This window comes from Olea europaea, chromosome 19, assembly GCF_002742605.1.
Source record: "Olea europaea var. sylvestris chromosome 19, O_europaea_v1, whole genome shotgun sequence".
NCBI lineage: Eukaryota > Viridiplantae > Streptophyta > Magnoliopsida > Lamiales > Oleaceae > Olea > Olea europaea.
In genome coordinates, this window is record NC_036255.1 from 8,845,859 (window position 1) to 8,860,445 (window position 14,587).

General features: G+C 34.2%; 2 protein-coding genes across 4 annotated transcripts; both read left to right on the top strand.

The window, feature by feature from the left end:
- Positions 1–254: 254 nt before the first annotated feature.
- LOC111368306 (glycine cleavage system H protein 2, mitochondrial-like) lies at positions 255–2,023 on the top strand (the record flags this gene model as incomplete). Its single annotated transcript, XM_022989539.1, has 2 exons — positions 255–566; positions 1,635–2,023. Coding segments are annotated over 2 exons (441 nt in total), but the record flags the coding sequence as incomplete, so codon positions are not given.
- Positions 2,024–6,954: 4,931 nt separating this feature from the next.
- Positions 6,955–14,402, top strand: LOC111368718 (protein NAP1-like). 3 transcript variants are annotated; one of them, XM_022990131.1, is made up of 12 exons: positions 6,955–7,280; positions 7,717–8,120; positions 8,230–8,304; positions 9,168–9,248; positions 9,539–9,619; positions 9,775–9,857; positions 10,531–10,615; positions 11,108–11,233; positions 11,393–11,500; positions 11,825–11,869; positions 13,031–13,173; positions 14,222–14,402. In XM_022990131.1, exons 2-12 carry the CDS (start codon positions 7,719–7,721, stop codon positions 14,385–14,387), a joined length of 1,395 nt encoding a protein of 464 aa, XP_022845899.1. In that variant the 5' UTR covers positions 6,955–7,280; positions 7,717–7,718; the 3' UTR covers positions 14,388–14,402. The 3 variants fall into 3 exon arrangements, with proteins under 3 accessions (XP_022845899.1, XP_022845898.1, XP_022845896.1); XM_022990130.1 differs by having other exon boundaries at positions 6,956–7,285; positions 7,676–8,120; XM_022990128.1 differs by having other exon boundaries at positions 6,958–7,280; positions 7,676–8,120.
- Positions 14,403–14,587: the final 185 nt, after the last annotated feature.

Sequence of the window (14,587 nt, forward strand, 5' to 3'; positions counted from 1 at the left end):
TGCCTAATTTGCATCGTGAAGTATTTATTCACTTACACGGCACATTAATCTATTATTGTGATATAAGACAATTCAACATTTAAATCTGCAAATTAAGAATCTTTCATACAACAAAGTTGATGCTGATTCACCTGGTTTGATTTATCATGGACCTTGATCTTGAAGATTCTCACACTAAAAGAAATTTTAGAAAGAATACGATGTTGACATTTTGTTATTGGGTTTTATGTTTAAATAAGCAATATTTATGACCTTGTCCATCGAGATACAATCTTGCCAAAATATTTCCTCTCGAACTTAATGCAGTTATCAAGGATTTCAAGTATGCCGAGACTCATGAATGGGTGAAAGTTGATGGCAGTTCTGCTACGGTTGGCATAACCGATCATGCTCAAGATCACTTGGGCGATGTTGTGTATGTTGAACTGCCTGAAGTGGGAGCTGCCGTGACACAAGGTGGAAGTTTTGGTGCTGTCGAAAGCGTTAAAGCAACTAGTGACATCAACTCCCCTATTTCAGGGAAGGTGGTTGAAGTTAATGAAGAGCTTAATAATTCTCCTGGTTTGGTGAGTCCATGATATATTGTCCCTTAATTGCAAAGTTTAATGTGATTGCACCTTCTTCAATGGTAATCTCTATGTTATATTATTGTTCTATTCTCCTCAAGCTAGTGGATAATAGGGCACGTTTTCCTTGGGCCTCAATGTGCAATAATATGCGATTTAATCCGCCATTGATACGCTATCACATGGCAGATACTAACCTATTCAAGTGCCTAAGCCGTGTCATGGTGCCTTATAGTGGGATTGTGTCATGTGATTTAGATATTGACGTGTTTCGTTCTTGTTTGTGTTATCCTTCAGCTAAAAATGTTGCTGACACATTTGTAAGCATAGAAATTCTATGTTTTCAGTTTGTGTTCTTTGAAAACAATTCAGATTTATCAAAAGTTTCAAATGTTTGATAATTAGAAACTTCAGTAGGCTGTGGAGGTTCGGAGTCGTTTTAAGAAAAGAATAAAACTAACTCCCCTTTAGATGTCTTTATAAAGTATGTTCTGCTCAATGAGCGGCTCATGGCAATTTGCTCGGGATGATATGGTTGTTTTCTTAATGGTTAGTTTAGGTAAATTCATATATTATTAACCAAATTTATCATCTACCACGTCACAGACATTACTACTTGGGCTGTTTGTAAAGTTCTCTTAACATACAAGTTCACTCGTTAGTGTTAACTTAATGCTGCTTGCTGTAGCTAATGGAAAATGTAAAGTATTAGTTTCTTGTTATTCTCCCTTCTTTTAAACGTTTACGGTATCTGAAATTTCTTTTCCAAAACTATAATTCCGGAATTTTGACTTGGCTATTGTACATACCAGAGATAGAGACGAACTCGTCCATGTTTTCATGTCCAAAAATGATGTTTCCATGGTTCATGGTCGAGTAATTTGATGATTTGTTGAAAGAGAGAACTAAATAGTAGAGTCACATTAAGAAAAGAAACCAAAGAGTTGTTCCCCGGATGCCTTACCGCGTTTCTTTTTTTCTTTTTTTTTTTCAAGTATTCTATTTTTGCGGATCTTCCTGTAATTATGCTGCTACTTTGATTCTAATCCTCTTATTTCTCTTGATTAGGTTAATGCAAGCCCATATGAAAATGGATGGATCATAAAGGTGGAGATCGAGAATTTGGACGAGGTAAAATCCTTGATGGACTCTAACCAGTACTCAAAATTCTGTGAAGAAGAAGATGCTAATCACTGAAGGAGAAGGCTCACAATTCCAATGAAGATACACTTCTTTGGAGGATTTTTCTTCTAGTTGGCAATGACGATGGACAGTGCATAATTATGTTATTTTTCTCTTTTTCCTTATCCTCGGCAGCACGTTTCTTTCCTTTTTTAAGTTCTTGTTGAATGCGAATTGAATTAAGAATAAATTTTCTTAAGTTGAAAAGCACCTGAGTATTTAGTATTTTTGCAAGATCCTGAAATTGAAATTGCAATATTTTAACAATCTTTCAATGGACAGAGTAATGATGGCATGTACTAAGTGCTCCGTTCAAGTGGAAGAGCACTGTCATAATGATGATACAAATGGTATTGAGCGAACCGGGTGATTTAAATTTCGATAGGTTTCTTAAAAAAGGTTGAATCCCAACCTTAAGGGCCCCCACCGACCCTGTCCTGGGCCATCGTGGAGGAGGTAAATCGCAGGATGTGCCTCTCAGGAGTCAGGGTGGAGAGCACATGGATAGGCCAAGGCTGTTAACTCATATGGTAACTCCCGCTTGCAACAAAGCCAATTCCACCTTGTGGGAAATCGAACTCTGCACACTGCCGTGCTGAGCCCTATCCGCCCTCCCCTTTGCCACTGGGAGATATGCCCTGGGGGCTATATATATAGGTTTCTATCTCTATGCAAGTTAGGTGCTCTTCTACTTCCACCGCCACTGCCATTGTTGTTGGGGAAAATTCACGTCGATTACGTGCATATTATATTCACAAAAATAAATCGGTTACTTGCGTAAAATCGAAATGTAATTTCGGCTTACCGAAATAGGATTTGAGAAGCAAAACATAAAAGTAACCGAATCTAAATGTATAGATATGGATTCATTCCTTTCGATTCTTGAATGAAAGCAAATTATTCTTTTGGTTGAACCTTGCAACATAAACATATAAACAATGTTAATTATTTTTCGAAATCAAAATATAACAAAAAGAAATCAGAAAACTGTAGGAAGAAAGATGCAAGTAATGAATTTTTGGTCGAGACAAGTGTTTGACACTTGGTCCTTAAGATGAATTTGCCCCGCATCGGTGCTAATGATTTTTCGACAATCATTTCCTAAGAGACAACAATCACGTCAAGCCATAGGAGCAGTCCAAATGGCTTCGACCAACGAACTCGAACGGAATTCTCTCTCTACCAAGGAAATGTATGAAAATGCTATGAAATTAGAAAGGAGAGAACTGTAAGAGGAGAATGAATGCTCAATGCAATTGGTGTACCCAAAATCATGTCCATAGGATTCTATTTATAGATGTAGAAAGGGTACAAATGAAGTAGTATGGACCAAAACATGTATCCTTTCAAAAAGTTTCAACACTTGGTCAAAATATACATCATTTCGAAAAGTTGCAACACTTCATTTCTTCCAACTTTAATCCGCAATTTCTCATTCATCTGGAATTGGTTTCGAGATTCAAAATATACCACGACGATCTATTCGACGAGTAGAATAAGTTGGTCTATTTACTTTTGTAATTTGACCATCGGATCAAATCCGAATATTTGGTCGAATTTGACATGTAGTCACGCCTTTTCATTTTCCACTTTTACACACCTTTTCATTTTCCAATTTTTGGTTAATTATTTGAATCAATTCCTACAATTGTCACCACCACAAGGTCAATATTTTTGTTACTTTAGTGCGAAGAGGCAGACAAAGTTCGATGACCAAATTAAATATAAGAAGATCTACTTGCTATTGGAGTCATGGATCTTTGCCGAGTTTCACTTCATAATGCCGTCTCAGTTGCAGTGGACGAGCTTGAATGCTCAGGATATATTGATCGAGATATTTTTAAAAAGCGTCTATATGTAATAATTATGTACTTCATAACTCTCAATGTATTATAAGTTCCAAAGGTTTACATTACCTCAGCAATAAACTAACCTAGTGCACGTTGGTCTTTATGAAAAGGGTATTGTCAAAATTGAATAAGAAAACTCTCTTTATGCTTCCAGCCATCGCCCATCAAGTTAAATATTTGTTAGTTTTTGAAGGTTATCTTTGTCTTCTTCAAATAGCTAAGTGTGTGTGTGTATATATATATATATATATATACACACACACATTCACACACACTTAGCTATTTGAAGATTCAACGTCAGTATTGTCAAAATCACACCTCTTATTACTAAAATACATCTCGTACATCAACATTTCCTCAATGACTTTATCAAATATCACTACATCCATCTTCATCATCAATATAGTCTATTTTATTTAGTTTTAAATGATGGACTCTATATGGCTGTGATGAAAATCAAGAATAATCCCATTTATATGGAAAATTGTTTCATGGAATTCTATCAGAAATTTAACATGTGTGAAACCCATGTTATGATAAAAATGTCAAAAAATTCCCACACACTCACTATTGTGTCTGTTTTGTATGACTTCTGTTTGTATAGTTTCTCTACCCAGCAAGTTCCGAAAATCAATCATTGATCACCCCTTCTACTTTTGGGCAAAAACCTACGCAGTAGTCTATGTACATGCATAGCCGCCTACAGTATTCACATAATGATGCAGGCTTGATGTCAAAGCTAAGCATGTTCTCCACTTTTGGACTCCATCACCACCCTTCTAAAATACGCACCGTCACCCATTAGCGGCTCCACCAGTCACCCAAGTCACACGTGGTGCATTAACTATTTATAACATTTTAAAATGGGAAATTTGCACTTTTCGTCCTCACATTTGCAAAGCGTAGCAAAATTTACGCACAACCTTTTTTCTCATAATCCATCTGACCTCCAAGTGTTGATTTTGTAAGAAAACTCGTCCTTCTATTATGACCACTAAACGACGGATTGTCTTTCTCATTAAATAAACAACAATAAAAGAGAACAGTAAAAAGAAAATGATAAAATAACAAATGCTATCCCATATTTTTTTCATAGAAAACAAATAAATCTCACTTAAAGCAATTAAATTTGTGTTAAAAAAAAAAGAATTTAGAAAAAAATCATCTTTCCCAAGCTCACGCATCCACTCACCACATAAACTCCAACCCTACCCCACCCAAATATTCTGATCTACACCCACCCGTGGCCAAACATGAGCCTGTACGTGGTGTTTAGGGTATGTTCGAGCCTCGTTATTTGGCATTATAATGAAATGAATAGTGTTTTTTAAAAAAAAATGAGTGATTGAAATTTTTTTGATTTACGTGTAATATCATTTTATTGAAGATTGTGTGGTTAAAAGTAAGGGGAGAGATAAATTTAATTTAATATAATGAGAAATAATGAGGCTCAAACGGGCCCTTAATATATTGGCAAGGAAGTTATTGCATTTTTTAGCATTTGGTTGGGTTTCACTTTAATGAATTTTTGGATAAAAAATCTATTTAGGAATAGTAATTTTTTGAATAATGTATTATTAACAAATAAGAAAAACTATTAAGATTTACATTTAATATTATTTTATTAAAAAATGTGTGATAAAAATAAAGAAACAAGAAAATGCATTAAACTAAAATGGATCCCAAATAAGGGCAAAGATTATTGTTTTTATTTCGCCCCGTTTGATAGGGATTAAAATCTATTTTTTAATTCAAGTTAAAATTAACAATTAATTTTAACTATATATTTCAAGAGAATTACAATTTTTCAACAATATATTTCACCAACTTTTATCAAAACTTATTAAAAATTTAATTTTAATTCCCGTCAAACAGGAATCAATCTTTTTACAAAATATATGTAACTAATCAATCGAGTATCTTCTATCAGAAGTTTAGCTAGTACATTGGCTAGAAAGTTAAAATTGACTTTAGGCTTAAGTTGGCTTAAGTAGCACAACAATGATGCTATTTGGATTATGAAATCTTAGCTATTATTGATTGATTAAATATTATCCCAATATGCAATGAGAATTACCTTTAAAGTAATCAACTGCTGCACAATAATGAAATGGTTTATTGATATTTATAAACATAAAGATTATAGATGAAAAGTGCAAAAAGCAAACTCCAGGGACTAATACGTAAGAAAAAAATTGTAGTAGAGCCTTTTAATGTAAATCAGGCAAAACTTTAGGTTATTATTATCTAATTATAGTTAATATTGGGAAAATTGCACTATTGGTCACCAAGTTCTTGCTTGAATAGTATGTTTGTCCCCAAAAGTTGAAATGGATCAAGTTCTCTTTTCTTAGTGCTTCATTGTAGTTGCATAATTGATTTCAACAATACAAATAGTTTAGAGATAGCAACAGGATAGGTGACCCTTCTCATCCCTAGGATTAAAATATCCTTATTTCACACGTCCATTTTTTCCGTTACTTATTTATTTTTAATATTTCTTTTATTTAAATACTATTTAAAATTAGTCATTGTTTGTCTCTCATTTTTCGAAACTTTTTTCTGCATACTTATTTTCAACAACACATATACACAATATAATATTTTATGCATAAATTCAAAACTTCTTTTCTATTTTTTTAATCACACATTCTTTAAAAATTTTCGCTATTTAAAACAATATATTTCATAGAAAAATGGCCACTAAACAAGAGCTTAAAGACATAAAATAAAATAAGATTAATGTTAGCATGTTCCCTCAATTGTGAGTCACGCATTTTGTCATCCATAAGTGAGACATGTTTGTAAGAGACGCTTAACCCATTTCGTATGGCATTCAATTTGTTCAATTAACAATGAAATAATATTTTCAAATTGTTTTGGATTGACACCAATCTAATCTACACAGATAAAAAAAGTGTAGATGAAAAATTTGTCGAAACGTCGAAAGTTTGACAGAGCAATACAATGGTGGTAGAAGGTTCACGGGTCGTGAACTTCATAGTTTGAGGGGTTTATGTCATTGGGGAGTGGTTAAGCAATTATAATAAATTTAAGGTATCAATTTTCTCTTTTGGAAAAAATGAGTATTTACTTGCTAAGGAGGGTTTGATAGGCATTTTTATGTAAAAATGCATTTTAAAATAGTAAATTGATGTGAAATGTGTGGTTGAAAAATAAGAAATTTTTTTTGATTTATGTGTATTATTATTTTAATAAAAAATATGTGGTTAAAAAGAAAAGAGAGAAAAATGTATTTTAAAAAAAATGGCTACCAAACGGAGCTTAATTGAGGATATATTTTTAAGAGTTAAAAAATTGATTACTCCATGAGGGGGAAAAAAATGAGGAAAGAAAAACTAAAAGAAAAAATCGGGTGGTACGGAGATCGTGCGTGCTGGTTCTCGCCTCTCTCTCTCCCCTTCCCTCCCTCTACAGATAGAGAAAGCGAAAGAAAAACATAAAGCTAACAAATCGTCAACTCTGTAATGTATTATCAAACGAAGAAATACTTCATATATACATTCCCCTAACCCTTACCTTTCTCTCACTAAAACCATGGGATTTTGGAAGTTTTACTGTACTATTATTACCAGTTAGTAGTGCTCAGATCTGAAGTTGAAGCTCTTGACTCGATCTCGTTCCTGTTCTAACTACTCCCAAACTTCGGCATTGCATTTCTGTACGGTACTTGCTTTCGATTTTTTGAAGTTTTGTCAATATATACTTCGCGCAGTCTTTTTTTTTTTTTTTTAATAAACTGAAAATTATGAATTATAATAAATTACCGAAAAGGTCAAAATTTTAGGAAATTCGCAACTGAGAAATGCTTTGCTTTTTATAATTTAATAGTTTCTTAGGTTTTTTGTCTGTTCTGTTCTGTTCTGTTATGGTTATTTGTCCTCTGAGGTGAAGGAATTTTTGTTCGAGCGAGAAGAATTTGGGGGCTTATGTTTGGTTTTTAGTTCTGGTTTTTGGTGAATAAGTGAATTTTGGGAAAAACTCATTGGATTATGAGTCTGAAGTTTAGTGAAGATTTTTAAGAATTGAAGTATATATACATTGGTTGGAATGCAGAAAATAGGTATTATTGGGAGTGAAGCATTTTAGTTGTACAGACATGGCAAAATCTAGGATGCACTTTGCGGCGCAAGACGTATTAACATCATCTCCCTCAGCAATAAGGTCAAAGGAATGGGAGGGTCCAACAAGGTGGAATGAATACTTAGGTCCAGAAATGGCCCCTAGATTAAATGGTGGAGACGGTGCTACAAGCCAGAGCTCAAGCGGGTCATCACATAAGGGTTTGAACATGCAATGGTTGTACCAGCTCACGCAAGTAGCCGAAGGACTGATGGTGAAAATGTATAGACTAAATCAAATTTTGGATTACCCTGATTTAGTCAGTCATATCTACTCAGAAGCATTTTGGAAATCAGGCGTGTTCCCTAACCATCCCAAAATTTGTATTTTACTCGTGAAGAAGTTTCCTGAACATCACAGCAAGTTACAGCTAGAACGGGTGAAGTTCTAGAATTCTTTCAGATTTATTAGTTTATTATTTAGCATTTACATTAGCTGTAACTTAGTAATACTTGTTTATGTTATTGACAATGGAAGTAATCCTGTAGGTTGATAAATTTGCTTTGGATGCTATGGTGGATAGTGCAGAAGTTCATATACAAAGCTTGGAACCATGGATTCAAGTGAGTCACTTATCTGCTGTCATTCTTTCCATGATTGTACTAGTTCTTTCCAATAATAGTACCTCAATTTTGAGCCGGCGTTTGTGTTGATGGATTATTGGGAATGCTTAGTTTGTTGTTTGTTGTTGTTATTGTATTTTTTGAGATGTGTTGGACTATATATTACATTGTGTTAAAAATTGTAAATTTACCTGCTCCGCAATCTACATTATTCCAACCTTTATGTCTGACCACATTAGAAAGTAACTGATGACTTCAATTCAATGTGCTTTTTCTTTTGCTATCTATGATTTTCTGGAGTTAGAAAAACTTGGAGACAAGGGCTGAAACAGAAATGAAAACAATCAATAGTCACATCCACATCTACATGCACACCAACGACTATAACAAACAGTAAAAATATAAAGAAGTGTATGGTGAGATGAGGCTCATGGTCAAAGATGACATGAGATCTGTCGCATTTCACAAAAAAAAGTCTGGATGACTCAATTTATATGAAGTGGTTTAAAAAACCAGATGAAATAATGTGCATCTACTGTTGCAAAGTTAAAGTAAGATACTGTTTTACAGTCAAAGAGCCTGTTTGGAAAGGATTAAATTCTGATTTTAATCTAAGTGAAAGTCAAACAATCAATATTAACTACATTTTTTATTGGTCCCACAACTTTTCAACCACATATTTCAAAAACTTCTAACAAAATCTACTAAAAAATCTAATTTTAATCCCCAACAAACACTCTCAAATTAAGAAATTTTATGTTTTACTGGCTATTCTTCTGTACCTTGTGTTTTCGTATCAATATTGTGATGCATCTACTAGCTTTATCATAACTATGTTACAACTGACTCCATTGTCTTGACAGCTGCTCCTTGACCTGATGGCATTTCGAGAGCAAGCTTTGCGGCTCATATTGGATTTAAGCAGCACTGTTATTACCTTGCTGGTGAGGGATGATGCAAGTTCATTAATTTGTGGAGAATCTAGAGATGAATTGTACCATTTATAAAAATTTGGAATGACTTGTACTTTTGGTTTGATATGCCCTTAGTCCAGTGAATCCAATGACTGATAATTTTTTAGATTTTGTTTTTACGATCATTCTGATGTGCGCATTACTGAATAATGTGCATCTAACAAAAAAATCTATTGTCACTAGCATTATTGAAATTAACAACAATGAGCAATGTTATTATCATCACATGGCATTTTGACACTTTGGTCACTTTCTTGCAGCCCCACCAAAATTCTCTCATACTACATGCCTTTATGGACCTCTTTTGCTCCTTTGTTCGTGTTAATCTATTTTCTGAGAAGGCAAGTCTGCATTTATGTATTTCTTGCTTACTGTTTTTTCCCTAGGTGGATACTCTGTTGATTTTATTGCTCTTGTATGCATGAAATCATGCAATATGCATTCATAATTCAATGTGGATGCCTAATTATTACTCGAGTCTACACTGCTGTCATAGGTACCAAGAAAAATGATGTTGCAAACCTACAATATGTTGCATGCTATGGCAAGAAATGACCGAGATTGTGATTTTTACCACCGGTAAGATTGTCCATACTTGTTAGAGTTGTAAACCTCAGTGGGGTGTGTCATAAGTTTTGAATCTAATCTATCTGTGATTTTAGAACCTTTCATTTGATTGCGTTTTGCACAATGATATATATACAGATCTAAAGATAAATTAAGATGATCTGACAATGTAGTTTGTGACTTTTATGGTTTCTCTGACGTTTGTATTCCTGATGGCATAGACAACGAAAGTCATTTTTGACTTCTTTACCAGAAGTAACTGTAATGCCAGATGAAATGATATGCTTAATAACTGTGTGCACTATCCTGCTTTCAGAGAGATAAGACACACTTAAGGAACCAACTATTTGTTTTTAGTTAAGGCAGTATCAACCTAATGTCGACGTGAAAGAAGATTCACGTGTCAACTTTTGGGGTTATAAATGAGTTTAATCGTTGAAAGAAAATGAATTAGTATTAGGGTATTGAGAAGGACAATATATAGATTTTGGACCATTAACTTATTAAATGATAGGGAAATTGACAAAGATCGCCTAGATGTATGGAAGTAGATGGGGTTTCTCCTCTTACTGAAGGGTGCATTTGCAATAAATTATGCGTGTTTGTGGTCAATCTATATGTCAACTCTGCAGTACAAAAAATATTGCGTATTGCTTGCTAACTTTTCCATCTTTCTTGATAACAGATTAATTCAATTTGTGGATTCCTATGATCCACCATTAAAGGGGTTACAGGAAGATCTTAATTTTGTCAGCCCTCGAATTGGAGAGGTATTACGTCTTATCTATTTTATTACTAATATAATTACACAAGTAGATTATTTTTCCTTTCACATTTTTTCCAGTACACCTTTTCTTCCAAGCACATAATTTGCATATATAAACAGTTGCACGCATAAAGAAATCATGTGTGGAAGTTACTGGTGCTATATGCTACACAATGCTTGAAAAAAGTGGCATGAGATCACGTTTCTTGTTATGAAAATATTGTGCTTGTTTGCCTTTCACTTTAATCTCCTTAAATTTAAAGGTCAAGTCAAACTTTAATTTTTAATCCACCAATAATTTCTATTACATTGAAATTTCAGCAACTTATAACGAAACCCAAACATGAACGTTGTGTCATCCTCATGTAACATTACATTATCTACCCTTTGTTAGTGTTGTTGCTCTATAGTTTCTTAATGCGTTCTCTCCTTTATGTTTTCTGTTAAAAACAAGAATTAGGCAAGTAACTAGTTTCTTCTCATATCCTTATGTCAGGTGTTGGAGGCTGTGGGTCCTGTTGTATTTTTATCTACTGATACAAGGAAGCTAAGAAATGAGGGTTTTCTGAGCCCTTTTCATCCTCGATATCCTGACATACTTACCAACTCGGCACATCCAATGGTAAATTGTTTTCTTTCATTTTATTTTTATTTTTGATAAATCTAGACTAATAATTATGAATTAACGACCAAAGACAACTTCTCTGTGAAGGAAGTTATGTAGTCATTTTTCTCTCTTCGGGTCATTATTTTACATTTACTTATATCTCTTCATTTGCAGAGGGCTCAAGACTTGGCAAATGTTACTTGCTATAGAGAATGGGTGTTATTTGGATATCTTGTGTGCCCTGATGAGCTTCTTAGGGTCACAAGCATCGACATTGCTTTGGTACATTGCAGCCCATCCTTTTTCCTTCTGTTTCCATAGTGATTTGAAATTTTACTTTGTTGGAAAAAATATATCACAAAAAAAGATCTTTTTAATGAATTTAATGGTGGTGTATAATATGAATTACCTTGGCGCTGCAATATATTGTTTACATACTTAGGAAAATAAGACAGAATAAGATATATGCACTTAAGAATTTGGGCCTGGGGTGGTTGAATTTGGATAACCATTTTTTGGGTTGCTATAATATTTTTCTGCCTGCTTGGCTATATATCTATTTACCACTAATGAATTCCAATACTTCTTTCTTGGAATGCCTTTCAGGTTGTGCTGAAGGAAAACCTAGTTCTTACATTATTTAGGGATGAGGTGAGTTATTTATGTCCGTTCTTTCAAATGAAACATGTGTTTCTTCATTTCTTCAGGCATATTTAATTTATTGCAAAATGGGATATAGTGAATTTCTTGACTGTCCAAAAAGTATATATATCTCTCATAAATTGACAGAATTTTGTTGGTACCCACTACCCACTATCTGTATTTTTCGAGGTTGTGCTGAAGGAAAACCTAGTTCTTACATTATTTAGGGATGAGGTGAGTTATTTATGTCCGTTCTTTCAAATGAAACATGTGTTTCTTCATTTCTTCAGGCATATTTAATTTATTGCAAAATGGGATATAGTGAATTTCTTGACTGTCCAAAAAGTATATATATCTCTCATAAATTGACAGAATTTTGTTGGTACCCACTACCCACTATCTGTATTTTTCGGAAGTTTGTGCGCAATTATCTAAACAGGCGTGGGGAGATGGAAGTTATACAGCGTGAATAGTAAGAAGCTAAGCCTTATGCCCAATAAGTGCTGATTTCTCCAAAAATGTTTCCAAAGAAAATTAACTTTGACTCTCAAATAGGATTCTCAAACTCCTGAACTCTTCTGTAACTATATTATATTCAAATGGCTTCTTACCATCAATTCTGGCACCACTGGATCTTCAGCTAGCCAATGCTGTTCCTTGCTGTCCTTTCTATAAAAAAGTATAAAATGCAGAATCCACTCCAAGAAGGAACCCTGTAGCGTGGCAATAAATAGGTTCTGTATTACACAACCTTACCCTTGTACTGACTTACCAGGCGGCAGGGCTAAGAGAGGATGATAACATACTTTAATGCATATTGAGCCAGGATTTTTTTATGGAAACCAAAAGACCTGGAACTGCAGTTGCTAATTCAAGTAAAGTCATGTTGTTCTTGGAAGAAGAACAAGGGCGCAAAATTGGCACTTATAAAACTGTGGGCTTTTATAATTAACCAATATACAGAAAAGTTCAAAGCTCTGTGATAGCAATTCTTAACCATTAATATATGAAGTCACTTATTCATTATACGTAAAAGAATAAACATAACAAAGATGTTGAGTATAAGATGATTTACCAGTGAACAGCTTGGTTTGTATACTGATGTGATGCTCTATCTTTTCGTCTTCTTAATATGAGCTGGTATATCACTCTCCCATGTTAAATGTGCAGTATATATTATTGCATGAGGATTATCAGTTGTATGTTTTACCACGGATATTGGAATCAAAGAAGATGGCGAAGTATGGGCGGACAAAGCAAAAGGAAGCAGATCTGGAGTATAGTGTTGCAAAGCAGGTGGAGAGAATGATAAGGTATTAATGGATTGGATACTCAATGGAGAATTCATATTCGGTATTTTTTGTGTATCGCATGTCATCTAAATAGGGAACCCATAATAATGCAATATGAATACATGGTACAAGAAAAAAACAAGGTGTCGACCATTATATAATTATGGAAAACCAGGCAACATTTCCAACGTGCAAGTATAATTGTTCCAGGGATGTATGACTTACCAAAATGACGATGCGTCAGCAACTCTCGAGAAAATAAACAAGAATTTTGTAACTTGGATGTGGTCATCCTCGCCTCTCTTTAGAGCACTGATGTTCAATGATGAGATGAATGTTCATTCTCTGAAAAAGAAAGATGTGTATCAGAAGATTCTTGAAATGTCACGTGGTCTCTGAAAATGATTATGGCTTTGGAAATAGGAGAGATGCTTGAGTTTCTCAGAAGCAGAAGTTGCACTATCAGCATTCTCTGGTATTTACTGTGGCTAAAGTCCTGGGTTGCAGAAACCAGTTTTTCTGATGAAATACGGCACTACATTCTTATACCTTGCGTATAGCCTTCAAATATGGCTGTCTGAAATTATAAAGGGGGTGGGGGGATTTGTATGATATTCTTCTGATCCCATTTTTTACAACTTTCATGACATTGACCATGTATATATTGGTTTTATTTCTGTGGATCTAAATGACATGGTGGATGTTGTATGGTTGTAAATGAGGGAAAAAGAGTTGTAAATGAGGGAAAAAGAAGTTCCTAATTATTTGAGCGTGGACATGTTTGTTTCAGAATCTTGGCTTCACAAGGCTGAGTGTTCTTACTTTCTGTCTCATTTGTTTCTACCTTATTTTATTTTATTTTATTTCCGCACACTGCTAATATACTCGAGGAAGTATTTTTGTTTTGGTGGTTATCTCTACTCTCATTGACTGTTTCTGTTTGCTTCATTTGAAACTTTAAATTTGAATCAAAATTTCCATCAACTTGTTTTGGACATCTCTGCCCTTTTCTTCTGATATTTGTAGGATGATAATCAGTTTTGGTAATGTGTATATTTGGTGACTGCAGTGAAGTTCATGAGCAAGCATTATTTTCATGTGATGCCATACACCGTGAAAGGAGAATTTTACTGAAGCAAGAGATTGGAAGGATGGTGCTCTTCTTCACTGATCAGCCAAGTTTAATAGCTCCAAATATTCAGGTATATTGTATGCATGTTTATCTGCACGTGTAATCTGAATCTGATTGAGAAAAAAATGGTTAGAACGATGTCATAAGGATAAGGATATTGGAAAACGTGCATGGAATATGAACATCTGGTTCTGAATCAGTATAGTTCTGAAGATAGCAGTAAATGGGAACCGCAGGGTTTGCAGTGCAAAGTTATTAAGAATAGTTCCTGCATTTCCATTTCCTTTTCCTTAAAGGATTAGG

What these genes read in the sequence shown, in the direction of transcription:
- LOC111368718 (XM_022990131.1), top strand. Translation starts at nt 7,719, where the DNA reads ATGGCAAAATCTAGGATGCACTTTGCGGCGCAAGACGTATTAACATCA. An exon ending in GCAAGTTACAGCTAGAACGG is followed by an intron (nt 8,121 to 8,229) that starts GTGAAGTTCTAG and finishes GTAATCCTGTAG; the next exon opens with GTTGATAAATTTGCTTTGGA. An exon ending in CAAGCATCGACATTGCTTTG is followed by an intron (nt 11,501 to 11,824) that starts GTACATTGCAGC and finishes AATGCCTTTCAG; the next exon opens with GTTGTGCTGAAGGAAAACCT.